Source organism: Ixodes scapularis, unplaced genomic scaffold (assembly GCF_016920785.2).
Source record: "Ixodes scapularis isolate PalLabHiFi unplaced genomic scaffold, ASM1692078v2 PGA_scaffold1__304_contigs__length_218370807, whole genome shotgun sequence".
In the NCBI taxonomy this organism is placed as follows: domain Eukaryota; kingdom Metazoa; phylum Arthropoda; class Arachnida; order Ixodida; family Ixodidae; genus Ixodes; species Ixodes scapularis.
This window is the reverse complement of record NW_024609846.1, coordinates 158393733-158421545: the sequence shown is the minus strand read 5'-3', so window position 1 is coordinate 158421545 and position 27813 is coordinate 158393733. Positions and strand designations below refer to the sequence as shown.

The 27813-nt window shown below is 46.4% G+C and overlaps 1 protein-coding gene and 1 long non-coding RNA gene across 4 annotated transcripts in view; both read left to right on the top strand.

The window, feature by feature from the left end:
* The window catches only part of LOC115332524 (vacuolar protein sorting-associated protein 13D), a 192001-nt gene extending 167586 nt beyond the window's left edge, over window positions 1–24415 (top strand). For all 3 annotated transcript variants that reach the window (XM_029994924.4, XM_029994936.4, XM_029994930.4), the window contains exons 72-79: window positions 3900–4030; window positions 6027–6205; window positions 10166–10239; window positions 12724–12891; window positions 14479–14688; window positions 18675–18925; window positions 21406–21700; window positions 24184–24415. In XM_029994924.4, coding sequence (XP_029850784.2) covers window positions 3900–4030; window positions 6027–6205; window positions 10166–10239; window positions 12724–12891; window positions 14479–14688; window positions 18675–18925; window positions 21406–21700; window positions 24184–24270 — 1395 coding nt within the window. In that variant the 3' untranslated portion in view covers window positions 24271–24415. The remainder of the gene's footprint in view (window positions 1–3899; window positions 4031–6026; window positions 6206–10165; window positions 10240–12723; window positions 12892–14478; window positions 14689–18674; window positions 18926–21405; window positions 21701–24183) is intronic.
* The window catches only part of LOC120848601, a 396114-nt gene that overhangs the window by 342653 nt on the left and 25648 nt on the right, over window positions 1–27813 (top strand). The window lies entirely within an intron of this gene.

Here is a 27813-nt window from a genome sequence, read left to right as displayed (position 1 = left end):
CAACATAAAATGAAACAAAATTTCCGGTTGCATTTGTTCTGTCGCGCACGGACTCACCAAAGCAGCTTTTATTTCTTAATTTTTGTTCCCAAAAAATAGTACAATGCATTCTTAAAAACCCCGAGAAATTCTATTCGCCATAGAACACAAAATAAAAAATATAACACGGCAATTTAGCCTCCACCAGCGCCCGGAAGTGCGCCTACGCAGGCTGCCACAGCCCCCTGACTACAAAACCCACAGCTCAGCGCAGTCGGGCAACACTGACGTACCCTCTCAAAACCAGGGACGCCCGCTGCAAATCGCTTCGTTCGAGACTGCCGCTGGAAAGGTCTATACATAACCTTAACGTCTGTAACGCTCCTAGCATGTCACTCGGTCAAAACGCTTGTTTACAACAATTTTTTCATAGAAAACTACTCGTAAAACACAATCCGCGATAAAACACAATAACACGGCCTGGTTCCTTTGCAAAAATCACCTCGTCTCTTGCGGGATCGAACAACCAAACTTTCGGCAAGTAGTCTCATGCTCCATCACTGCGCCGTCTGAGCGGCTAGGAAAAGTGTTATTTTAGCTAGTACCATATATGTACTCGAGTGGCTGCAAAACAAATTGTAGCATGAATCATTTCACATGCTATGTGTCATGAGCCCTGGCAGGGGGTCGACTGCAGCGAAATGTTCAGCACTCTGTGCCTAGGAACATTACATGGGTTACGAATACACATATCAAAGCTTACCACGAGTGAGGAAGAAAAGGTTGACGACGAAGAGGAAGACCAGGGAAAAGATGATGAAATGTAAGACGGAGAACGAGACGAGAGAAAAGGATACGGGAGAGAAGAAAAAGTTATAACTTTTCTCAATACTTTGCATAAAGCCATCTGATTCAGGATGCGCCAAGTGTTCACGTCTCATTCTCTAACAAATTATATCAAAAGCCTAACGTGCAAAGTAGGTCAACACAAACAAACGAGTCGACAAACACGCAACGCATTCTGCGTTTGTCGACTTTATGCAAAGTATCAAAATGCAAAAAGAAGAAAAGTAGTGATGGAGTGAGCTATATATTCGGTTTACCCAGGCACGTAGCCAGGGGGGGGGGGGGGGGGGGGGGGGCGGGCTGGCTATGGGGTCCGGGCCCCCTTCCCCGAAATCTTCCATTTTGCTGGGACCTCCTCTCCCCCTCCCCCTCATACAGCATTTTGTTATGGACGGGCTCTCCCCGAAACAAAATCCTGGCTACGTGCCTGGGCTCACCTCTAAGCTTACACTGCAGTGGGTGCTAAGCTCTCGCCGGACAAATCGACCGCCTCCTCTTAATCAACTGACCCCGCTCACTACGCGAGGATGTGGCAAAGGACCAACGTAGGACTGGTCCAACGAGCTCGTAGCTACCACTGCAGTCTCGGCTTGGGGCTGAACGGAGTATGTAGTTACTGACCGGACAAGAGCTTCAAGCAGTCTCTTTAGTTTGCCGTGACCCCAACGGGAGTGTGGCAGCTCTTACCGTGCGTCAGCTGTGCGAACACGGCAGAACTTTGAAAGCCACAGCACTTGTGCTCGAGCAGGCTATGGCCATGGCGAAGATGATAATGCTCTTGCAAGGAAAAGAAACTGAAAGGTTCCTTGTTGAATCTTTTTCGGGTTACTGGGTCTGACTAGCACTGACTATCCTATTCCTTCTTTTTTCCTGTTATTTTTATTTCTCTAGTTTTGGAGCTGCTATCGTTGGACATTTTTACGTGCATACAAATATTCGAAACTTCCTTGTATCGTTTAAAATAACAGTGTACTTAATTCAACCTAAAAAAATGGTGTGTGTATGTTTATACAGCCTGAACTTAGTATGTCGCAACGGGTGACTTGTCCGTGAGCGGTAGATGATCAATTTAGCCAGTGTGGTACAGCTGCTAGCCTGGGATCTTTAACGTGCACTACGCAGTAGTGATACACGACTGCACGCCGGTACGATGCTCGTCCAGATCGAAACGGGCAGGGGCGGGGATTGAACCCAAGACCCCTGGGTTCTGCAACACGAGCTTTCGCTTCATGTCCTTCAAGCTGGTGTGGACTAGCCCACTCAGCCACTGATCCCACCTTGATTCAACCACTGAGATGAACGGTAGTGTTTTAGTTTAATTCTTAATGTTTGGTAGTGTTCGTAGTATTTTCAAAATTTTTTGGGACGTTTTGTAAACATGTTGAGTTGGGCTGTGGCAAAACAGCAGCTTTAAAGGCGGCACAATGAGCGCCACTTTTTTGCTGCACCAGCATACAAGGGAGAAAAGAACTTTCCACGAGCGTCCTGACTATTGCATCATTTATTAAAAAAAAAAGATTATCTTTGCTTATGTGTAGGTTTAATGCTATATTGCTTTAAGAACGCAAAAATTGCATTTATTATGTAAGTGAATTGGACATGCTGCTTTACCCTGTTGTAATGTGGGCGTAATAAGTTACAATTAACTTTTCTAATGTCTACCATAAAGTCCCGAAAGAGTATCCATCCAAAATGAAGAGATAAATGGTGAAAAATATGGGGTGGATGATGTTTGGGGATGCAACAGCAAAATTTTAACAAAACTTGGTGATAAGCACAAATTGGGGGGTTTGCATCCCACAGTGCAATAAGTATATGGAAATTTGCTACAAACTCCCCTGTCATAGGAACAGATAGTGCAGAATGTGGTACAAACTGGGGTGTCACGAAAACCGATATCGCGTGTGCAGGTCACGGACACAAGTGCGGGAACCCACTACGATTTTGCAAGTCATGGGAACAGATACAGCAGGATTTTTATGCTGTGAATAATATTGAGCCCAAAGAACGGGATAGGCGATCTCTCGGAGGCGGGCGTCCTCTTGGGACTTTCCGGTAGATTTACTGAATGCACATATAACAAAGTGGTTTCTGAATGAAATCATTATTTGTTCCTAATTTATTTAATGCCAAGCCCGATTTATTTTCCACATATCCGTGGAGTTTAGTGCATATTATTAAAACACGACATTCCTGTCAATTCTTCTGGCAGTGCACTCAAAGCATGTTTTATTATTACGAACTTTGACTATCTTTCCTTTGTGAGCACCTTTTCATACAAATTTCTAATTTGGTATGGTAGCAGTTATTTTATTGAAGTGCGCTTATTGTTGACATAATAAAGAACAACATATTTTGTTTTAATCTAACTTTGCATTTTGATAGAAAATGTGAAGCTAGAAAAGAAGTGGAAGGAAAGGATTTGTGCAACGTCATAACATACTGTAAACGACTTATTTTTCGTGGGCTCAATATTTCGTGATTTAGGTCAAGTCTTGGAATAATTCGCTGGTTCTAATTTTCGTGACGCGGTGGGTTCTCAATATAGATTACAATCTGTTTACATTTTACCAGAATTGTTTGCGGGACCTATTTTTCGTGGATTGCAGGCGATTCGTGAAATTCGCAAAAATTAGGTCCTTGTGAAAATTAATTTGTTTAAACTTTACAGTATTTGGTTTGGGCCTAGAGACAATTGCGAGGGACAGGTGTTTTAAGCTCTCACAGATGTGACACACTAAAATTTGTGGCTTTTTAGAACTCTCGAAGAAAACTATGTCAAGGTTACGCATTAACGAAGCAAGGCTAGAAAATCTCTTTTGTACAGCTTGAAGCATGGGTATCATGGGAATATTCGAGCATTCATATGACTGCCTTTGTTAGAAACAGAAAAGATATTGGCAAGTTGGCAAGCTTTCAACATCGAGGAGATCTGAGACCGAGGAATAAAAAAAGGATCAAGTCCCTGGCGTACATTTCTCAAATACTGTCTCGTTAACATTTCTTTTTTTTTTTTTTGCTTTTGTTTTTTGCCTGCTATAATTGTCACGTGCAAATATTTTTTCTCTCTGCAGCACTTCATAATGCAAATCAAAAACATCACTCTGGCACTGGAGGAAGTACTGATGCTGAAGATAGTTCAGTTCTTGCACCAGGGGACTGACGAGTTCATTGAGGAAGTAATCATTGACAACCAAGTGCAGAGGTATGGTGGCTAGTTTTGAGTCTACTGTGTGATCTAATACCACATTTGCATAATTCTAATGCATACATTTTTTTTTCTGTAAGTGTCGGTTAAAGTTGTTTGAGTCAAATCCACAGTTACAAAGCCAGTAAAAATATCGTAGAAAAACTGTGCAAGTGTGTTCAGCCTCATCCTTGCTGGTAACCTACTCTGATCTTTTTCGACTTCTATTGTCTTCAGCTCTAATGTCTTATTGACCCTAATGCTGTGACATGCTATGGCACTACATGGGACAGTGCCCTGCCTAGCACCTTAGCGCTAGGGGGACTAGCCGTCCCGTAACTCGCGGGTCTGTCCGACATTGAGCGCTGGTGCCCCGCGTCCCGCAAGGAATAGCGAAATCTTCAAAATGTCCCGCATTTCACACTGTCTTAAAATTTCTTATGCAATTCTTGGCGCTACCGAACAACGGGGAAGCGCAGAGGTCGCTGGTAATCGGTGCGAATCGCGATGGTATGCATTTTTCTTTCCAAGCATCGCAAGAAGCGACTGTCGTTCTTGTGGGAGAACCGACACGCATGCGCCGTTGTGCCTTTCCCGACGGTGGCAAAATAGTGCGAGTGAAAATTGCTTGCTAATAGTTGAAAACAAATTATTGTAATTATTTTCAAATCATGCTGCGTCAATGCGAAAGGGTTGCTGTCTATAAAAATTTTTTTTAGTAAAGACGGCCACACAAGGCAAGGGCAAAAAGCCTGCAACTCGCATTGGATCGAATAAACAACAACATAAAGTTCGAAATTTGTGTATTAGCATGTTGGTAAAAGTAAGCATCGACAGGAAACGATAATTGCCGAAAAAGATTCTCCATTTCTTCTTTTCTTTTGATGCATTGAGTTCTACTGCAGTCGATTTTTTTGTTTTCAACTGGGACACATGTATAACATATTCCGCATTAAAATGAAAAAGATAGAAGTGAAAATTATTTGAACTTAATTACCAGCGTACACTTTGCAGGTGTATAGTATGCTTTCGGACAGCACGGGATAAATAAATGTGTTAGCAGAGCCACATTCAGTGTCGTGCGTGTTGGTAAATTTACTCTAATAGTTTGTTTGGTTGCCTCAGTCACAATAATATTGTCTTTGTCTCCCCCCCCCCCCTCCCCCCACTTATTCTGGTCTGCATATTCTGCATTTCGCTATCAGAAAAGATGGGTTGCCCTACTTAGTGCTCTCGTTCCACATTCGTGCCCGTGCTCTCGCAGTGTTATTTTTCAGACTGAGGCCTTTTCCCAAAGCTATGTGGGCCTGTGACATAACCAGCACACCCTTTGAATGTTCCACTAATAGTAGCTCTACTTTGAGCATGTCTATTGACAAAGATGGGCCCCTTCCTCTAATTGCTTTGGTTTTCAACATTCTAGGCACAATGTGTCTACTCTAACCATTCTATATCTGGATACATTTAACATGGTGTCAGTGGAACGAACACCATGTGGCTCAACAATACGTGGGGTGTATTGTCCGTAGAGCACATTTCAGGAGGTGCCAGAACGTCAGTTTTGTTATGTGGCAGAGGTAGTGGTTGCATTATTTTTGAGCTGGGCTACCAATGCAGTCATTACAACATTTAATTTTTTTGTTCCAACTTTTTTATTAAAATTTGAGGATGTGTCACTTGCACAAGTGCATGGCTTTTATATTGGATGTTGGGACTGAAGTAAACTGGTGTGTTAGAATCAGGGGTACATTAGAATCTTGCAGACACTATAACACTTTGAGAAGGAATCATTGGAAACCCTCAGAATGAGCGTGTGTCTTGCTAAGTAACTCATAATGTTTTGGTCTAAAAAAGCTTCTTTGTTCTGCAGAACCTTCCGCACATTTTGAGCGAATATCGGGTGCCTTAGGGGATTTTTTTCCAAACAGGTCCTTCATATCCTGTTTAAGGTTTTGTTGCTCTCGCTGGCTTTCTTTGTAGGATAATGGTGTTGCTTTTTCACTTCCTCGCCCAGAGCACATGCAGCAGCGTCGGCCAATGCAAGGCGGTTTTACTTCAACACGCTGAAATTGAGGCTTGATCAAGTCAAGCTAAGCGTGCTCACATTGAGTCAACGGCCTCCCGAGCTGGACGCAATCAAGAAGAAAGTTGGCTGGAGCCTGATGCGCTTCGAGGACGTCGTTGTCGAGCTAGGCAAGTTCGAGCTCTGCACCTGCTGCTTGTTTTCCTAAATGTCATAAGAGCATATAGTTGAGCTGGTTTTGTAAATAGTTCTAGGGATGGGCGAATATTCGGTTATTGCAAATAGCCAATCGATGTCTGTTCTATTCGCTTCGAATCAAATTTAAGTATTCTACAATATTGAATTATTCGACAATATAGAATTATTCTATCTTTCCAAACACAGTCAAACCTGGCTATATCGAACCCGTTCACATTTAATTATTCCTTATATCGAACAATTTTTGTGCACAGTAATAATGTTACAGTGATAATATATAGCAAAAACTATGGTTACATCAAACAAAAATAGCAGCTGCTACCGATACATCAAACTGCCAAGAGCGCCGTTTTGCACTGCAAGCTGGCTTTCCGCCAATGCGAGCGGCCGCATTGGGGGAAAGCCAGCTTGCAGAGCACGCTGGCTTATTTTTTTTCCGGGCGGCCGTGTGATTGCCCAGAAGAAAATAAAAAAATATCTTTTGCGGAGGGAGCGGAGATAGGGTGCTCCGTGCTCCCTCTCCCCACTCCATCCGCAAAAGATAATATTATTTTTTCTTCCAAGCGGTTAACGCAACCGCCTAGAAAAAAGAAATTTAAAAAAATGACCGCATCTCCACGTGGTGAATGATGTTGATTGGGGCGAAGCTCTGGTGGTGCTGATGATACTGATTTTGTTTATAAGTAGTGCTGATGGTGCTGATCTTTTTTTATTGCTCATAGGTAGTGCTGAGTTCCGGGTTGCGTTTCGACTTTATATACGCATTTGAGCATTTGACCGCAGCGCCCTCTCGTCTATAAATGTTGAGCCAATGCATGCAAAGTTTAACGCAATTATATACGCATTTGACCGCAGCGCCCTCTCCTGTATAGACGTTGAGCGGCTGCATGCAACGTTTCATCCATGACATCCCCAGCTCTTGAGTTACTACCACATCTCAGAGCCCCCTACTCGTCCCGCAGTCGTGGCCGAGTGGTTAAGGCGATGGACTAGAAATCCATTGGGGTCTCCCCGCACAAGTTTGAATCCTGTCAACTGCGCAAACATATTTTCTTTTTTTAAGAAGACAGATTGGATGGCTATCGATGTGAGCATGAACGCCGGACAAGGCTAGACCCTAAGGAACTTTGCCCCTAAAAAGCCAGCTTGCTTTGCTAGCTGGCTTCCCCCAACGCAGCCACCTGTCTTAGGGGGAAGCCAACTTGCTGAGCAAGTCGGGACTCTGCAGGAGAAGGTGCTTCTGCTCGGACGTGCTCAGTGCTCTCGGCATAGTTCGGCACTAATGAGCGATTATAGAAGGCTGCGGCCTCAGGATTTTTGGAGTCCGTCGATAGCATAGAAAAATATCATTATCGAGGATGCAATGAAGAAAAAGCAGCAGAAGATGCAAGACTACTTCATTGTGTAATATTTCTGCAGAAAGTGGATTTTTGAGAGTCTAATTCATTAAAACTTTTATATTGAATTATCCGCCATATCGAACTGGTAGACGTTTTCTTGCGAGTTGAGCTTCACCGGAACCTCGCGCGTTCCCCATTCACGTCGCAGCGCACGTGACTCGGAAGATGGTGAAGGAGTTTAGAGGTGCCAAAAACCTCACTCTTTGTCAATTCTTAAAATGAAAAACGTTCAGCCTTTCCACTCTCGTGAAGAAGGAAGACCAGCGGAGCTCTACTCGATACACTGCCGCAACGCGCACGTGCTCGATTCCCACTTCTTGTCCGACACGCCGCCGATCGTGAATATGTCTCCGGTGAACCAGAGTCGGTCGCACACGGCGCACGTGACGCCAAACGGGTTCTGCACAAACTCCCTCCGCAACCTTGCCGTCGCACCCGGGAACTGTTCAGCCAGCATGGAGTGCAGTCATAGCTGGGCCTCGTGCTTGCGCTTGGCCTCCGTGGCTTGATCGTCGCCCGTGGCGTTGGCCCGCCGGCGCCCTTTACATCTCTGATTCTGTTCTCGGCGGCGGCTTTTGAGGCGAGCGATGTGCTCTTTGGCAAGGGAATCTGAAGCGCTGGACGCAGTGGAAGTCGAGGCGACAGGGGCTTTGCGGTGGTTGTGGACCCATTCGCGCTGCTGCGTACGTTGCCGCTCCTTCCGCAACTGCGCGCGGCCGACCCATTGTGAGTCCAAATCGAAACTGATAGGAGCGTAGGAAACAGCGTGCAAAACAGACGAGGACGAAGAAACAAACGTCACGAGTGCTGCGCTCGTTACGTGTGCTGCTTCTTCGTTGTCGTCCGTTTTTCGCGCTGTTTCCTACGATGAATCCCCACCGACGCGCCCAACTATAAATTCTTCTATGATAGCTGGAAAGGTTGCCGCCATCTACGAGCGACGACGGAGACCAGACTGGTTGTGTGCTTGCCGCCGTCGCTTATAGATGGCGGTAGCTGTCCAGGTAGGTTTCTGTTGACATACCGGACACGATCCTGGGGAACCTAGCCCTTAACAGCTTCACTGTAAAAAGTAGGACATGCAGGCAAAAGCATTTTTTTTTACAGCGGAGCTGTTAAGGGCTAGGTTCCCCAGGATCGTGTCCGGTATGTCGACACAAACCTACCTGGACAGCTACCACCATCTATAAGTAACGGCGGCAAGCACACAACCAGTCTGGTTTTCACTGTCGCTTGCAGGTGGCGGTAACCTTTCCAGCTATCGTAGAAGAATTGATAGTTGGGCGCGTTGGTGGGAATTCATTGAAGGAAACAGCGCGAAAAACCGACGACGACGAAGAAAAAGCACACTTAACAAGCGCAGCGCTCGTCACGTTTGTTTCTTCGTCCTTGTCTGTTTTGCGCGCTGTTTCCTACGCTCCTACGCTCTTATCAGTTTTGGTTTAGACTCACGATCTGTCGGCCGCGCGCCCTTTCGGAGAAAGGAGACAAACTGCTGAAGGAGTGGCGACATACGCAGCACCACGACTGGGTCCGCAACCACCGCAAAGCCGCTGTCGCCTTAACTTCCCCTGCGTCCAGCACTTCAGATTCCCTTGCCAAAGAGCACATGGCTCGCCTGAAAAGCCGCCGCCGAGAACAGAATCAGCGATGTAAAGGGCGCCGGCGGGCCAAAGTCACGGACAACGATCAAGCCACGGAGGCCAAGCGCAAGCGCGAGGCCCGGCTACGACTGCACTCCACGCTGGCTGAATAGTTCCCGGGTGCGACGGCGAGGTTGCGGAGGGAGTTCGTGGAGAACCCGTTTGGCGTCACGTGCGCCGTGTGCGACCGACTCTGGTTCGCCGGAGACGTATTCACGATCGGCAGCGTGTCGGACGAGAAGAAGTGGGAATCGAGCACGTGCGCGTTGCGGCAGTGTATTGAGTACAGCTCCGCTGGTCTTCCTTCTTCACGAGAGTGGAAAGGCTGAACGTTTTTTCTTCTTCAGAAAGATCAAGACGCTGACCTTTAAATTATTTAAGCAAAGCACTGAAATTGTTGCACAGCTCCTTTAAGGGTTAGTTTCCCCAGTATTGTGTCCGTGGGCAAACAAATCTCGACACAAAACTTTGGACAGCTACCGCCATCTATTAACGACGGCGGCAACCAGACGACCGGCTTGCCCGTTGTCTTGTTGCCACCGTTGCTTACAGATGGCAGCCACCTTTCCAGGCCTTTCCACTCTGGCTTGCCGACTTGCGGCCGACCATTACTTTATTCCCACCATAGTACAGCTTCGCTGCTCTTCCTTCTTCAGCAGAGTGGAAAGGCTGAAAGTTTTTTTATCCTCTACCGAATGTGAACTTTTTTTAAGCATAACTTTTCCAATCAATTGTTTTGCTTTCCTAACAGATAAATTTTTTGGACGCCTGTTAAGGGGTGGGGGTGCATTTAAAAAAGTTGTGAACTTCGGAGTGTGAACAGATAGTGCTCAGGATTGCTTTGTACCTAAATGAATCACTTCTTTTTTCTTTTTTTTTTTTTTTTCAGATTCATTTGTGAAGTCCCATCCTTTCGAGTCTCTCGAGTTCCTGGTGAACAATATTGTTGAGCACTACAAGGGGGTATGTCTGCATCATCATAATCTACTAAACTTCTGTTACCGTAAAATTCTGTAAGAATGCCCACTCAAAATGAAGAGAGAAATGGTAAAAAACATGGGGTGGGCTATCTTTGGGAATACCACAGCAGAACTTTATAAAAAATTAATGATAAACTCAGGTGCACCGGCTATAACCACATGATGCGGGAACTGATACCGCAGACAAGGCAAATTCGTGTTTCACAATGCAATAAAGGTGCGGGAATTCGCTACTAACTCCTGTGTCATGGAAAAGAATTCCGCGGGTTGCGGACGTAGCAGATTCGCGTTTCATTGTGCGAAAGACTCGCGGAAACCTGCCAAGAACTTGCATCTCACGGGAACGGATACCGCAAATCATGGACGCAGCAGATTTAAGTTTTATGGTGCAGTAAACATGCGGGAACCCGCTACAAACTTTCCTGTCCTGGGAACCAATATCGCAAGTGCAGATTGTGGACAAAAACATGGGAATCTGGCACAAACTTCCATGTCACGGGAACAAATACCGCAGGTTGTGTTGACAACAGACCCGCATTTCATGATGCAATATACTGGTTGGAGCAACTCGTGTGTTATGGGAATCGATATTGCACGCGCAGATAGCGGACAAAACCGCAGGAATCGGCTACAAACTTGCATGTCACAGGAACGGATACCACAGAACACGGACGCAGCAGATTCGCATTAACGACGCAACATACGTGCTGGAATAACGCAGATCGCAAGCAGAAATGCGGGAACCTCTGAACTCGCTTGTCAGACGCGCAGTTGATGCAATTCCTCTCAGACATCGCGTGACATCCAACGGGAATCGGGAGGTGGGCGGGATATTTACAGCGGAGCTGTTAAGGGCTAGGTTCCCCAGGATTGTGTCCGGTATGTCGACATAAAGCTACCTGGACACCTACCGCCATCTATAAGCGACGGCGGCAAGCACACAACCAGTCTGGTTGCCGCCGTCGCTCGTAGATGGCGCCAACCTTTCCAGCTATCATAGAAGAATGGATAGAATCATTGTAGGAAACAGCGCGAAAAACAGACGACGGCAAAGAAGAAGCACACGTAACGAGCGCAGCACTCATCACGAGTGTTACTTCGTCCTCATCTGTTTTGCGCGCTGTTTTCTACGTTCTTATCAGTTTCGGTTTGCACTTAGGATGGGTTGGCCGCGCACCCTTTCGGGGGAAGGAGCGGCGACGTACGCAGCAGCGCGAATGGGTCCACAACCATTGCAGAGCCGCTGTCGCCTCGACTTCCACTGCGTCGAGCGCTTCAGATTCCCTTGCCAAAGAAGAGCACCTCGCTCGCCTGAAAAGCCTCCGCCGAAAGCAGAACCAGCGATGTAAAGGGCGCCGGCGGGCCAATGCCACGGACGACGATCGTGTCACGGAGGCCAATCGCTAGTGCAAGGCCCGGCGACGACTGCATTCCACGCCGGCTGAACAGTTCCCGGGTGCGACGGCGAGGTTCCGGAGGAAGTTTGTGAATTACCCGTTTGGCGTCACGTGCGCCGTGTGCAATTGACTCTGGTTCACCGGAGACGTATCCACGATCGGCGGCGTGTCGGACAAGAAGAAGCGGGAATCGGGCGTGTGCGCGTTGCGGCAGAGTATCGAGTACAGCTCCGCTGGTCTTCCTTTTTCACAAGAGTGGAAAGGCTGAACGTTTTTATATTGCAAATATTTAGCCAAAGGAATGGGATGGATGATCTTTTGGGGGAGGGTGTTCTTACGGAATTTTACGGTATATATAATCTGCTCTGAAGTCTTGAGGCAGTTCACCTCAGGTCTGGCGACTGCTGCCATGGATAGCTTTCGGTAAATAGAAATGTGTCCTGAGAAATGCATTAGATCTCAAAGTATCTTCGAAATGGTTATGTCCAGCAGAATCTGTCTGTTAGACACATATCTGTGTCAGCAGAAAACTGTGACTGCTAAATGCAGTAGCAGTATGTTTGGAGCACAACTTAAAGCCAATCTACTTTCTGCCTTCTTTTTACCGAGATGAAGGCGGGTACGGTACCTGCTTCTAGAATGGTCTGCTTTGAGCTCTGAAATCTTTTCACTGCAGAGATTCTCAAACTTTTCAATCTTAAGGAACGCTCATCTTCTTTGACTGGTGGCCAAGTAACTGCTCCCTTTCTCGGCATTGAGGCAATAAAGCAGTGCAGAAGTCAAGAGTTGTGCACATTACTAGGAACAGTTTAACTTGTGGCTGTGAGTCACCGAGTGGCTCAGATCTGCTAAAATGGTGCTGGAACTGGAGGAACACCTTACTTTGTGGCAGAGACAGTGGAGGGAATTGGGAGCTTGGGGAACTTTTGAGGGTGTTTTGGAGAACCCCTGTGATCCTAGGAAACCTGTTTGATAAACCATGCTGTTTGTTATAGGCTATTTGTGGCATCACATGGTGAGGATCAAACTGTAGCATGAGGTTCTTCACAGCTTTACTACTTGACGTGCAGGAATTCCAGAGCCATGCAGCTAAGATCCTGGGGGCTGTAGATTTTCTCGGCGACCCGGTGGGGCTCTTCAACGACGTCTCCACAGGCTGGTCCGAGTTCATCAACGACGGAAATGCCATAAGTCTTATCAAGGGAGTTACCCATGGCCTTTCCAACTCGACAGTCAAGGTATGAATAGATTTTGTGTTGTGCAGGACTGCATTGCAATAATGCAGGTACCTAGATTTTTCTTTTCATGCTGCTACTTTACATAATTGTTTTGAGGTGAATCTGATGTGAATCCTCATGTCATTCATATGCCTCCAAAAGGATAGAGTCTGTGCAACGACGCCTTGTAAGAGTTGTGTACAATCGTCACATTAGACGGAGAGTCCTCCTGTTACTAAGTAGAACCTCAATTTATATTAACCGACGACAAAAGAGAATCACAATCTTTTAACGTGAAACATTCTTTGACTAGGTGTTTGGCATTTCGTTAAGGCCAAAAGCGAAGCCTGTATAAAAGCGTGGCCACAAGGCTCGACACTGATTGGTTGACGGATGGGAGAGGAGGAGTGAAGTGCTCGACGCCGATTGTTTAACGGGGAGGTCATGTGACCAGAGGGGTGGGTGAGAAGGGGCTCGACTACCTGTGCACACTGAGGGAGACGAGCTCAGGATTATGGAAGGCTCTGGAAGATCGCCAGGTTTATAAGCCCGATTAGCGGTAGTATCGCTTCATTTTAGGAACAGCTATCAAGTATACACATGGTATGCATTAAGGCCCGTTCACACTCTTGCAACCGAGTATGACTGAGAGAGACGGGAGCTGTTGAAACCTCTTAAAATTTTTTAGGACGAGAAAACACACTGGCACTCTGGCGCCATTCATATTTTTATCTTTTGTCTCACGTACATGCACCCCTCGTAAGCCCTGCCAGCTGTTCGGGGGCACAGTAAACATAGATTAATTGATTAGACCAACTCTTGCATCCATTGTGAGCACATTGTCTGTTGTGTCTTCTTTGCTGTCCGAGGGTTGTCCAGGTCCCGAAGTACTCTATGATGCTCTTCCTCGTCTTGAACTCGTTTTTCTTTTTACAGCGGAGCTTTTAAGGGCTAGTTTCCCCAGTTTTGTGTCCGTCACCAAATAAATGTTGACACAAAAGTCTGGACAGCTACCGCCATTTATGAGCGACGGCGCAACCCGACAACTGGCTTGCCAGTTGTCTGGTTGCTGCCGTCGCTCATGGATGGCGGCAACCTTTCCAGCCTTTTTTCCACTCTGGTTCTCACCAGAGTGAGTGGAAAGGCTGAATTTCTCTAGGCGTCATCCTAGAAGTCGTCCTCGAGGTCGTCCTAGAAGTCGTCCTTGAGGTCGTCCTAGACGTCGCCCTTGAGGTCGTCCTTGAGGTCGTCCTTGAGGTTGTCTGAGAAATTGTCCTTGAGGTCGTCGTAGAAGTCATCCTCGAAGTCGTCCTAGAAGTCGTCCTCGAGGTCGTCCTAGGTGTTGTCCTCGAGGTCGTCCTAGACGTCGCCCTTGAGGTCGTCCTAGACGCCGTCCTGGAGGTCGTCCTAGGCGTCATCCTCTAAGCGTTGTTTTCGAGGTCGTTAGAAGTCGTCCCTGAGGTCATCCTAGACATCGTCCTCGAGGTGTTGTCCTTGAGGTCGTCCAAGAAGTCGTCCTTGAGGTCGTGCCACCATAGCACAGCTTCGCTGGTCTTCCTTCTTTACCAGAGTGGAAAGGCTGAAAGTTTTTCCTCCGCGCTTTTTCAGGTGGTGGGTTCCCTGTCGGACAGCCTGACGACGGTGGCCATGACGGACCGCCAGCAGGTGGCACGCAGCCGCAACATGCAGGACAACGCCCAGCACGCCTCGGTGGGCCACGTGGTGACGGGTTTCAAGCGGCTGGGTAGCGGAGTGCTGGGGGGGATGACCAGCATCGCACGGCAATCCTACGAAGGGGCCACCAAGGAGGGGGTGCAGGTAAGGAGTCTCGCATTTTGCGATGAGGAAGCCGCCGAGGGACAGTCTTTCGTAAAAACAACTGGCCTTGGGATCATAGGTGTCGTTACACATGACACTTTATATTCAGCTACAGCTTAATAACCCAGTATGGTCGACTCTCATTAAGTCTAACTTGAGGAAGCCTAGGACTTCAGTTTGAAATATCAGAAGTTGGAATTATCAAAAATTCATCTAAATATGAGGTGAGGCACAGTAGCGATTTGCTATAGGAATAGCTACACATACCAAGCAAACTTTTGCTTTCCTCTACACAGGCCTATTTATAAGCAGGCACACACATAAAACATTGGTGATGTTCAAAACAAATTGTGGTTTTGGTCAAATATTAGGGGCAAAGCTCCTTAGGGTCTAGCCTTGTCCGTCCGGCGTCCGTGCTCACATCGATCTTGCTGGTGCTCGTGCTCATGATCGTGCCCGTGAGCTCACATGCTCACGTGTTTGTGTAGAGCAAAAAACAAAAATGATGAAAAAAAAAAAAAAAATGTTTGCGCAGTCGACAGGATTTGAGCCTGTGCGGAGTGGATTTCTAGTCCGTCGCCTTAACCACTCGGCCACGACTGTGGAACGAGTAGGGGGCTCTGAGATGTGGTAGTAACTCAGGAGCTGGGGATGTCATGGATGAAACGTTGCATGTAGCCGCTCAACGTCTATACAGGAGAGGGCGCTGCGGTCAAATGCTCAAATGCATATATAACCACGTTCCATACCACACATTCTCTTTCTGACATGGATGAAAACGAACGAAAGGCTGGGCATGCTGCGGCTCGGCGTCTACGCAGACAAGCACCACGAGAGCTTCACCCCAATCAACATCAATCACCACGTGGAGATGCGGTCATTTTTTTTCTAATTGAATATTGAATAGTTTCTCCAGGCTTTTTACTACTGTTGTACCATGCTAAAGCTTGTTCTTAGCCTTCCACTTGTTCACTTCAGTTAGTTTTAATATAACTATATCTATGAACCGAGGCCCCGGAATGCCCAATGCCAACATTAGGGTGGCATGTGAATGACAGATTTGACATAAAATTAATAGGGTTGTGCAAATATTCGAAATTTTGAATGGTAGTTCCGAATAATACGCTATTCGATATTCGCTTCGAAAAGAACTACACTATTTGTGTTTTTTCGAAGTGTTGATTGCAGCGGGTTAGCCCCATTGAGTGCGCTTCTTACCAAGCACCGGTGCGCTGCGGAGAAGCCAAACCCGCGAAAGTGAGCTCCGCGGGTGTTGTTTTTCTGCATTACTTCGGTGCTCGGTAAGAAGCGCACTTAACGGGGTAACCCGCCGCGATGAACAATATCGTAATTGCTTGCTGGGAAGAAAAGCATACATTCAAAGCGGGATGGTGCACCCATGCCGACTGTATTTGAAAATAAATGGAAACTTTGTGAATATGTATATCTACATTGTAGTAAAAGTTTCAAAATTAAACTTTTATGCACGAGTATACTATGTTAGGCAGAGATGCTTTTACAACCTGTGTTCATCATGCGCAATTCATTCTTTTTTAACTCGAGATTAAAGAAAGAATATTTCATATAGCAAGATTTGTAAATTCACTCAATTGGTATAGTTGGTCATCTCTATAGGATTCATTTGATATCAAATCCGTTGTTTACTTGCCATCCCAAGACACCATACCTTCTGAGGTCACAGTTCCTAAATATAGATAGATTGAACTTAGCTTATAAATGAACAAGTGAAATAACCTTCACAGGTTTAGCTGGGTTTTCGTCTAACCATGATGCAATGGTAGTGAAAGGCGTCGAAAAACTATTCGATGTTCGAATCAAAAATATTTGGCCAGAACCACTGTTTGCTTTGAATTAGCTTCAAACTCAAAATCCACTATTCGCACAAGACTAAAAATTAAACCTAAAGAGACACCCAGCTATCCTAATCAAGGGAATTTATAATCTGCTACCTATATGCCAATATTCTCTCTTTAACCTTGAATTTAACCAACTCAAAAAAAATTTAAAAAAAAACAAGCACGTATAATGAAAGCAGATTGTGAGTACAGTTCTGCTTGCTTAATCGCAGTGGGTTAGTCCCATCGAGTGAGCTTCTCACCAGGCATACGCATACTGGAGAAAAGCAATGTCCGCGCACTTTGTGGATATTGCTTTCCCTCGTTACACAGGTGTTCAGTGAGAAGTGCACTCAACGGTGCTAATCCGCCGTGATGAACAAATATAGTATGAATTAAAAGGGCACTGACACATCAAAATCTTTTTTTTTTATTGTTTGAAAGGATTGAAAACAATGCTTGGACATTACCCTCAACATTTGAAACTTGGGAATTTAGTATTTGTGAAGTAAAAAAACAATTTTCAAATGCCGAATTTGAAGTTCCCGCGCGATCTGCGCCAGTGGTGTGACGTCAAATTTTGAGGGCTCCTGAGAGTCGAGTTTCTTTTGCGCCTCCGCTCCGAAACATGTCTCCGCGACCCAAAGTGAGAAGGTGAGAGCGGGAGAAGGGTGCCAGCGTCGCGGGAACCACCGTACCAGGAAACCGGTTTCCTGCGTGAGTGCCGTGCTGCCTATAGCTTCGAGCAGACGACGGTGCCCCGGTGGTGTCGCAACCGAAACTACGATACACAGACACCAAACCCAGTTGTTTTGACCGTTTGACGATTTCCTTTTCAAAGTATGAGGGGTCGTCGGGCAGCTAAAAAAGACCACTTAGTCAGATTTCCCAACCCACCGATCATCCTCTGCTACATGCGTCGAGCGCCGCCCTGTTTTCCGAGGAAGGATAAAAATCCAGAAGGCGACATCACAATGGACTCCGATTTCTGGTATTTCAAAAAGACGGGCCGTAGTGCGTTCGCAGTTGCGTTAAAAATCATGTTTCACGTTTGCCGTTATTAAATGTTATAGAAATGTCGCCTACAAAGCTTCTAAATTTCATGATTCTTGACGTCACGAATCAAAAGAAGCGAGGAGGCGAAAAGCGGCAGAGGAAAATGCCAAAAATAAAAAGGGCGCGCACGCGTGGTAAAATAATGTTTTTTTTTGCATGTCTATGACTACAATGTGCATCGTTTTAGGCAATAAAATATACAACCTTTGGGGTGTCAGTGCCCCTTTAAGCGAAAATGCTATTTGACTTAAGCAGCTTATAAAGCATTAAAAACAGTGGGACAACCAAAATTTTTTAAATTCATTTGACTTAACCGGATGCATGAAATATCCGAGTTTGAATTATCGCAAGTCCACTGTAGATGCTCTGCCTGGAGTGTGGAATGAAAATATATTTTTATTATTTAAATTACACCTTTTTAGAGAAATTATTGTTATCCGTGCCTTGCACATGTCCCAAATCTAAAGTTGGCTTTAGGAAAATTATAGGAGATGTAAGAAAAAAACTTGGAGGACGCTTAAGGTTTGCTTTTAAGAGTGGAACACGATAGCGAAGCATAGAAACATCTAAACTCCAGCTTGTTCCCAAGCCATGCCTGGCCTAGTCAATGGCATGTCTGGTTCGACACTGAAGGGCCGTGGGTTCAAATGCCGCCTAAAATTCTTCAATTTTTCTTAAAGGCAAATGAATTACTTCATAGGGCGAAATCATTTGAGACATGCGGCGACCTTTAATTCGCATTACTTGTCATGTTTTTTAATCACTTTTATTCCACGTGTGACGTCACATTTCAGATGAGCATTGTGGGTTCTTTGAAATTTCCACCCAAGGTCATGTGGCTCTGATGTCATGACACTATCAACCAATCGCGATTTTTGCGACACGCCACCGATGCCGGAGTTTCTGCGGCACAAGCTCCTTAATGCCGTTGAGTTAAAATATTTTTGTGAATCCTAGGAACTGGTGATTTAAAGATGGGGAAACTCTCTGCAGAAGTGGTATTGGCTCCTTGAAGAGAGAAATGCTATTGGGAAGTGTCCTAGCATCAGGGGTGATAAGCCTCGTCGTGTGCAGGGCCTGATCACAGGGCTAGGCAAGGGCCTGATCGGCACGGTGGCCATGCCTGCGGTGGGTTTGTTGGACTTTGTGTCGGAGGCAGCCAGTGCGGTGCGGGACACAAGCAAGCCGCCCTCGCACGTGCACCCCAAGCGTTGCCGGGCTCCCCGCCTCTGCACGGGTCCTGGGGGACTTCTCCCCTGCTACTCGACCTCCCAGGCCCTGGGGCAGCAGTTCCTCTGCAACCTCAACGACGGACATCGTGACCTGTGAGTCGGGACGGCCGAAGGAGACCGGCACACTGAGATGCAGTCACGTCACACGAAATGTCTGATTTTAATTCGAACAGAATGTTTAAAAAAAAAAATTAAAAAAGGGAGGTGAGGGTTACACGGGTGACGTCTTCACTGGGGTTGTGCAAATATTCGAAATTTCGAATAGTAGTTTCGAATAACACAGTATTCAATAATCGCTTCGAGAAGAACTGCACTATTCGCGTTTTTCGAAGTATTGATTGCGGCAGGTTAGCCCCGTTCAGTGCGCTTCTTACCGAGCACCGGTGCACTGCGGAGAAGCAATACCTGTGGAAGCGAGCTCTGCAGATGTTGCTTTCCTGCGTTACACTGGTGCTCGGTAAGAAGCACACTGAACGGGATAACCCGCCGCGATAAACACATGGAAAAGTATGAATATTGCAATTGCGCGTTTGGAAGAAAAGTGCCGGCTGTATTTGAAAATAAATGAAAACTGAATGTGTATATCTACGTTGTAGTAAAAGTTTCAAAATTAAACTTACCGTTATGCAAGAGTATATTATGTTGGCAGGGATGCCCTTATAACCTGCGTTCATCATGCGTGATTTATTCTTTTTTAACTCAAGATTAAAGAAAAAATATTTTATGCAGCAAGATTTGGAAATTCACTCAATTGGGTATATTTGACCATTTCTATAGGATTCATGTTATGTCAAATCTGTCATTTACCAATTGCCATCCCAAGACATCAGGCCTTCTAAGGTCACAGTTTTTAAGTATAGATAGATTAAACTTACCTTATAGATGAACAAGTGGAACAACCTTCACAAGTTTAGCTGGGTTTTCTTCTAAGTATTATGCAATGGTAGTGAAAGGCGTGGGAAAACTATTTGATATTCGATTCGAAAATATTCGGCCAAAACCACTATTTGCTTCGAATTTGCTTCGAACTCAAAATCCACTATTCGCACAAGACTAGTCTTCACCATATATTTATCAGGCTCGGCGGACATTAGGTGAGGCAATAATCGTGGCAGGAAATTGGCTGATTAACTCAAATTTGCTACTCAACTTCTTAATTTTAACGTGAGACATTCTTTGGCTCGTCAGGGGGGTTGCCAGATTTAGTGAAACCCAGAAAAATCTACCGTTATGCTAGATGCTGATTGGCTGGTGGAAAGCTCACGTGATCACCTCTGATTTGCCGATTCTAGTGAATACGGGAGGTTCTGGAAAACTGCCAGGCTTTATAGCCAGACTTGTGCCAGTATCTTCATTCCAGCAACTGCTATTAAGTGTATATGCCACGTGTTAAGTTATCTGATGAAAAGCATTGTGAGTGTAGGCTCTGGGCTCGGTAACATTTCGGAACAATACCGGAAAGTTTCACGTGTAACACAATTGCCCAGCAATTTGCTACACAATTTTTGGTTTTATGGGTGATGTGTCAATTTCAGCATTCGTGGCAGTTGCAATTAGAGGTTTAACAAATTTAAACAATTTTAAAAATGCTTACGGGTAGGCACGTGCAGGAGGAAGGTTGAAGTGCGAAGGAAAGTTTTTCCGAAGCTTCCGCTTGTCCGTTTCTAAGCTAAGTTTAAACCTAATGCCTACACTGGGATGCAAGTAAATGATGCATTAAACATAAAATTAAACCTATAGGATGTGTTCCAAAATTGACTTGATTTTACTCCAGGATGGGGGTTTGGTACCTTTGCGTTTGAAAACCTACCTGCGTCCAGCGTCGCTCTATTTCTGTTATCACGTGACATGACCTGCCGGAGTAGCTCAGATGGGTGGGTGGGTGGGTGGGTGGGTGCAGGCTGCGGCCGCTTCTGCTTTTCTCGGCGCCGAGGAACATGGCGGCACCTGAGGCTTTTATATCGTCGATGCCCGCTACCTCGGCAGAAGCGAAACGCGGCCGTCCACGCTAGTACACCGCAGACGAACTAGGGGAGCAGAAGAACGACGATTAATACCTCATTATTTGAATATTTATTTAAATAGTTTTGAATATTCTAGAAGTTATATTACTCCCTACTGTGATGTATACCGGCAGACGGCCGGCAGGGAAGTCTGCGAGCGCTACCAGCCGGCTTTTTATGTCCTCTCGTGAGGATATAAAAAAAAACCCGACCGTTTTTGTATGCTTCGAATGGCTGTCTCGTCATTAGCCCAGCTAAGGCCGTATACCTAGCTAAGGCTATTTTACACCTACATTTTTTTTTTCTGTAAAAATACAGACCATTGAAATGCCCTTAAAGCCATGCTGCATGTTCACAAAGTTGCATTTAAAAAAAAGGAAAAAAAAGGGTATGTTTGCAAGGAAGTTTTTCTACCTTTGCCTAGTAATTGCAAATAAATTTCACGCTTGCCTTTCCACAGTATAACACGAGATGCATTTGCAAGTGCTGCTTTAACGATAAAGCGGATGGTAATTACGGCACTCTTTTAACATCTCGATATGCCTATAAATGGTTGTTTACGTTGCACAGGTTCGTTGCCATGGAGCAGCTGGAAGGGCGTGCCGATGGTCTGCGGCTGCTCATCTCGACGGAGCGAGCCTTCATCCTGAAGAGGGAGGCCTCGTGCGAGGAAAATGTGTTGCACGCCGTCCCTTACGGGAGCCTCAGCCACTGCCGCTGGCTTCCGACCCGCGGGGGAAGTCCGTCCACTGAGGCCCCCTTTTGCATCGAGTTCCTGCTCAAGCCAGAGAGGCTGGGTTCCCTGCTCGAGCCGCAGCACGGATCTCTGCGGGTTGGATGCGACAACGAAGCCACCGCACGGAAGGTACAGTCTGGCGAAATGCTGGGTTTACTCGAAGCGCGGTAAACATTATAGTCGGCGACGAGGAGGGATTGGCTGCAACTAGAGCCACTAAATAAACTTTGTTTCAGAGTAACGACACTTCAGTCTTCTAGGTGCTTAAATTCATGGTTGCCATTCATCTGAAGCTTCATCTTACATTGCAGGAAACTCTTTTCCATCCTCCAGAAACATTAAAACAGTTTGCAACAGAGCAAAACAACGTCACCCGAGCTTTCTCGTGTCATACATAAAGCCGAGGAAGTCGCATTTTTTAACTGTGACGATCGACAGTTGCGTCTGCTCTGCACTAAGCACCAAGATGGCAGCGCCCATTAGTAGATCGGGGAACGGAGTGCCGATACTGTGTGTAGCTCATTTAGTGGCTCTAGCTGCAACCAGACCGGAGGGCATGCTGGCACCGTCTAACGGGTGGCGCTGGGACACTTCCAATCTAGACACATGTCCTAATTTTTTTTACTGGCCACTCTTTCATCATGGGTTCGGAATAATTCTGACAACGTTATTAGTAACCATTTTTCGTGGTGCATAGATTTGATCTCGGGAATGCCGCAAACCTTTGGTCTAGCGACGCGTGGATCGGAAGGGTTTCCAGTGCCGCCCGACAGGTGGCACTGGTTTGCCGGCTTGTTCCTTTGTCGTAAGCGTCTTCTGTCTTAAGATGGCTAGAATTGCCCTAGTCAAGTTTGAACCGACAAAGACGCGATGGAAAACTGACTGTGCTATGTGCTCGCGCTATGTCTATTTTAACCAGATAAATCTGGGATCTTTCGTCGACTCAGTCTATGAGGACAAATTTTTATCTACTTTTTTTGGAGAACACCACCATGACAGGAAGTATGTCGTGTATTTTTTTAACAAAGGCATACTGTCGCGTTCGCTTGTAGCAAAGTCGGTTATAATGAAATCGTGGCTATAGTAAAGCGATCACGATTTCCCATTCCCGTTTGTGCTTCTTGTTGTTGAATATATTTGTGTCCGTGTTTAGCAAAGGACATTGAGCAGCCCCTGCAGATATAGCAAAGAGAAATTTTCTGATAATATTTAAAAACAATCAAATTCAGAAATTGTACCGAGTCGTTGACCGCCACACCTTGCCGCTGTGGCCGAGCAGCCACCCAGAACAGGCAGCAGACGATGCTGCAAAGGCTGCTGGCAGCGACCTCTGCACTGTCGTCTGCTCCCTGCTTCTTATCTGGGAAGCGACTTTTCTGCTTTGCACACGAAGACACGTGGCATGCCAATAGGGTTGTGCAGAGCGCTAGCGACAACGTGCTGACGAAAAGAGCCTAGATTTAAAAGAGGAAGCAACTCCAACCATGGAGAGCACTTGCAATTTGATGGCGGACACCTAGTGGGCAGATTGGCACAAGTACATCTGCGTTGGTTGTCGCGTGGCAAGCATGGCAAGAAAACCGGGCAGAGAGGCAGAGTCGTTTGCTGACGGTGAATGCTTTCGACTCCTTGTAGGCTGCAGCTCGTTTTGCAGAGGCAGCCCACAAACCACATGGCCTCAATTGCGATTCCCGGCATCGCCGGCACCTCGATGAGGAGTAAGGCAATCTCCTTGAAACGAAAATATGCCATCCTCGGCGAAGTTTCCATAAATGTAAAGAGTGCAGTCATGGGCGTACGAACCGGGGGGACAAGGGGGGCGCTTGCCCCCCCCAGTTCTCAGAGTGGGGGGCAAGGCATGTGTTTTGCCCCCCCCCCCCCCCCCCCCCCCTCCCCCGAAACAGCCGCCGCTGGGCAGGGCAAATACTGGCCGGCGGCACCCGAGGGATACCAAGGGCACCGCCCCCTGGCCCTGGGGGGGGGGGGGGAGGGGGGGGGGGAGGTGTTTTGGTTTGCCCCTCCACTCAAAAACAAGTTGGTACGCCACTGAGTGCCGTTCACCGTCAGTGTCCTCCTTCACCGTCGCAGCTGTCTACACGATCCGTACGTAGGTAGCTCGATCTTCCCTTTATCGGAGCTTCTCGCACTTCGCGAGAAGTGGCTCCGATCTAGCAGAAAGTGTGTGCAGGGAAGCCTGGACCACTCTCTGCAGGCACAATGAACATGTATGTGCTCGTAACGGCCCGTGTTATTGTTTCTTTTTTTATTTTGTGTTACCTTTTATGGATTTTAGATATAATGAAGAAGCGAATATGGTGAAATGATTTCAGATTCCCGTTGACTTATTCATAACTGGTCTCAACATTAGTGCTTAATTTTGGCTCCCAAGGTCTGTTGTGTGTTTGGATGGTTTAGTGCTGTTGTCATCTTTGCCACTCTCCTTGAACCATGGATTCATAGAATTCCTAGGATATCCAAGCACGCTTTTATTACCAGATAGCTTGCTACATCAGCCCAAAGTTTAGTGTTGTGTCGTTACTAGCTAGACTGGTATTCATTCTTGGATTGTTAGCTGGATGTGAGGACTGATATTTCTTTTATGCATTGTGCAGGTGGTGCAACAGATAAATTATGCAAGGAGTGCATACGAGGAGAGGAGCTACACTGCCCACCTGAGTGACAGTGACGACGACACCTAAATTGTACATGCCTTTTTACGAACTGACAACTTCCAAGCTGTGATCATTTTTATTTAAAGCAATATTTATAACGAGCCAGACAAGTGACAGGTGCTGCTTCAGTCTGATGTACGTAATAAAAGTACCATGCTGTGTTGGAGACGAACTGAATGTTTCTTCAATCTCCGACTGACAAAACAATAGAAAAAAAAATTGTAGAGCCATCCACTTCACGTGAACCTCGAGTATGATTCCTAGAGGACGACGTCTAGACGACCTCGAGGACGACGTCAAGGAGGACTTCTAAGACAGCTTCAAGGACGATGCCTAGAGATTTTAACAAACAATCAGGACCTCACTATCTAATAATCAAGGGTGGAACTCATGAAATGTACTTGGGAGCAGCCATGGGGGCAGCCACGGGAGCGGCTAAAACAGCTGTTTTGGAACAGATTGGGAGCAGCTAAAACTACATTCTGGAGCAGGCTAGGAGCAGCCCAGATCAGTTTTCATTGCACTTCAGCTTGTGTCTTAGACAAGCACGGGAGCAATTTCAATTGTGCTTAACAGCACAGATGTGGTTAGGGGCCTTAGGTAGATGGGATAAGAGTGTAACAGATGCAAAAACTTGAAACTTTGTGAGCCTTAATGAGAACCAAAAAGCAGGTACCATATGTTTCTGAAGATAGTGTCCTTGACATTTTCTGAGTGGCTTTCAGCTGGTCAAAATGAAAACCAGCACTGCTTATCGCGCAACCCACATGTGCTCGACGTAGTAATTATATGTGCGAACCACGTGACGTGCGTAAGCAACGGACGTGCAGTAGCGCGGAGGAACAGGGCAACAAATTTGGAGTTTATCCTATTGTGCAACTCAATATCGAAGTAGCAGACTATGATTAACGGAGTTATCGTATTGAATGCGATAAGCAGGAGCAAGGTTAAAAGTATGCCGAACAGATATATCGCTCGCCTGAGAGCTGCTGGCCGGCAAGGTTTCGGATCGAACTGCGTTTCAGTTCTATCAAATCACGATTTATCTTGCAGGAATGCAGTTACAACTTCTAACGATGAAGTACTAAAAGGAATCTTTTGCTCATTTGTTTTCAACCGGCTCATGTCCGGATCCCGGGCCGCAGAGCCTCAGGCAATCTGACGCTTAACGACTCGACTTCACCTCGGCGGACTTGCTTAACCGCTTGTGGTTGAAGAATCACAATCCACTCGCAGGTGGTGTAGCGCATGGAATCCAACCCCCGCGTTTTTTCTCCCGCTTCGGACTCGGGATACACAGGGAGAATAAAAAAAACAAAGGATTGCAAGGACGACCAAGCAAGACGCGCTCATTGTTGCCGATCGAGTCAATAAAAACCGAAACCAAGACAAAATACAATTTGTTTTGGCACACGCTTTGCGATTTGGTGCATAATGGTGCAAGGTATTGGCTGTGGCGCAGTTTCTGCAACATGGCACAGGACGGCGCAAACAAATGCGTCTGGCGCAAAATGGCGCAAATTGCGCAGCCGTTCCACCCCTGCTGTTAAGGGCTAGTTTCCCCAGTTTCGTGTCCGATACCAAACAAATGTCGACACAAAATTCTGGACACCTGCCGCCATCTATGAGCGACGGCGGCAACCAGACAACAAATCTGGTTGCTGCCGTCGCTCTTAGATAACGGCAACCTTTCCGTCAAGGTGTGCGACGGTCTGGTGGTCGCCGTCATACATCCCCTCCGCGACTCCTAAGAGAGGCATTGATGCATTCATGATGGACGTCTTGGACTGGGTAAACGTCTTCGACTGGGTCACTACGGCAAGGACGTCTGCCATAGTGACAAGTGACTTTAACGTTGACATTGCACGCCAGGAGGGAAAGTGGTTCACTTCGTTTATGCTCAAGCGCTTCGGGCTTGCATGTGTGAACGAACCTACGGTGCCCACGACCAGGTATCGGACGTTGTATAGACCTCGTCTTCACGAAGAATGTGCCTGTTGTCAGCGTACACCCTATGGCGGGTACCACAGCGATCACAGGGCCATGGTCACTGTGGTTACGAAAAAAATAACAACCCCGGATCATTATATACATGTCCGATTCTTTAATCGTTCAAATAACCAATTACCCAATCACACCTTAATCTTTACATTTATAAATACTTCATTCCCACCATAGCACAGCTTCGCTGGTCTTCCTTCACCAGAGTGGAAAGGCTGACAGTTTTTATTTTTATTTATTCATATTTGCCATGATCAATGGGGAGCTGGTTGCCCCCTCTTTATTTATTCATGCTTGCCACAACCAATGGGAAGATTTCTGTTGACATGTGAGGACGTATTTTGTAGCGTGAGCTACACTGGCCGAGGTTGAGCAGTTTCGCGTGGCTTCTAGAGAGCCGTGCTGCGCATGCGCGAGGAGCAGCGACTTCGCACGGCGCATAGCTGGCACGCCAGAGCCACCGCCACCGCACGCGCCTTGCCGGTCTGCACAATTCAAAGGAGTGACGTCATAGCCGTGGCAGACGCACTGGCACCGCCGCGTGCCCAGCTGTGCGCCTCCGTTGCGTAGTAGCCAAGTCTGACGCTGCACCGGAGCCGCTTGATAGCGCCTCTCATTTTGTGTGCATGCGCAGAGGTATCAGTGGGGGTATATTGCGTATACCCCAACGCCCTCTATAGCGTTGGGGCCATAGAGACGGCAGCGTGTTACTAAAGTGACCACCGAGCCGTCTTTGTGGCAATAGAGAAGCAACCAGACGTTGAGCAAAAAAAATACATGTGTCACATAATGCGTATACTGTGTGTGTCATTAAAGAAGCAGTAAGCATGATAAGCTAACCCTAGGCAACCAGGAAAGCTAAGAGTAACCAGCTAAAACTAAGCTCACGCTACGTATATCCTGGCATAGCCGAGCCAAGCCACTGCAATTTTTCCCCAGACCCTAGCCCATAACAGCTTTGCTGTAAAAGTTTAAACTACTGTAGTGCATGAACTATGTGTACCATAAAATAGTGGGAGAATGTCCACCCCACTTTCACTGAAAACTGGATTATTCTAGACATGGATACTTGTCCAGTCAAATCGGGCGCTTAACATACAATTTGCAGAATATCAAGTTGGGGAATCGTTAATGGTGTGCACTTGGGTGATAAGTGGTCAGCCGTCGGCACCAATTGTCACGATTGCTTGACTGTTTTCCCACTCTTCCTAAACTGCTAACATCAAAGCTATAATGGTGGAATCTGCATGTGCTCAACATACATGGTAAAGCTTGTTGCCTGGTCGCAATTGTACGAGTAATGTCCAAGCAAGCACTGGATTTGCAGCATTGCCGAAGTCAAACTTGGCCTAGAAAGAAACAAGCCTGCTTTTACCCACCTGTAACGAGCAATTTTATTAAAATGGTACATCATTTCTTTGTACTAGTTCCCATACTATATGGCAAAGCTAATTAAATTTTTGCTCCATTATCCTTATAGACCGACAGGCTGTTTCCAAACAAGCTGGGTGTTTGCCCACACTAGGTGTGGGCACTGCGCGTGCGCAGAAACCAAATTCGCGTGATGTG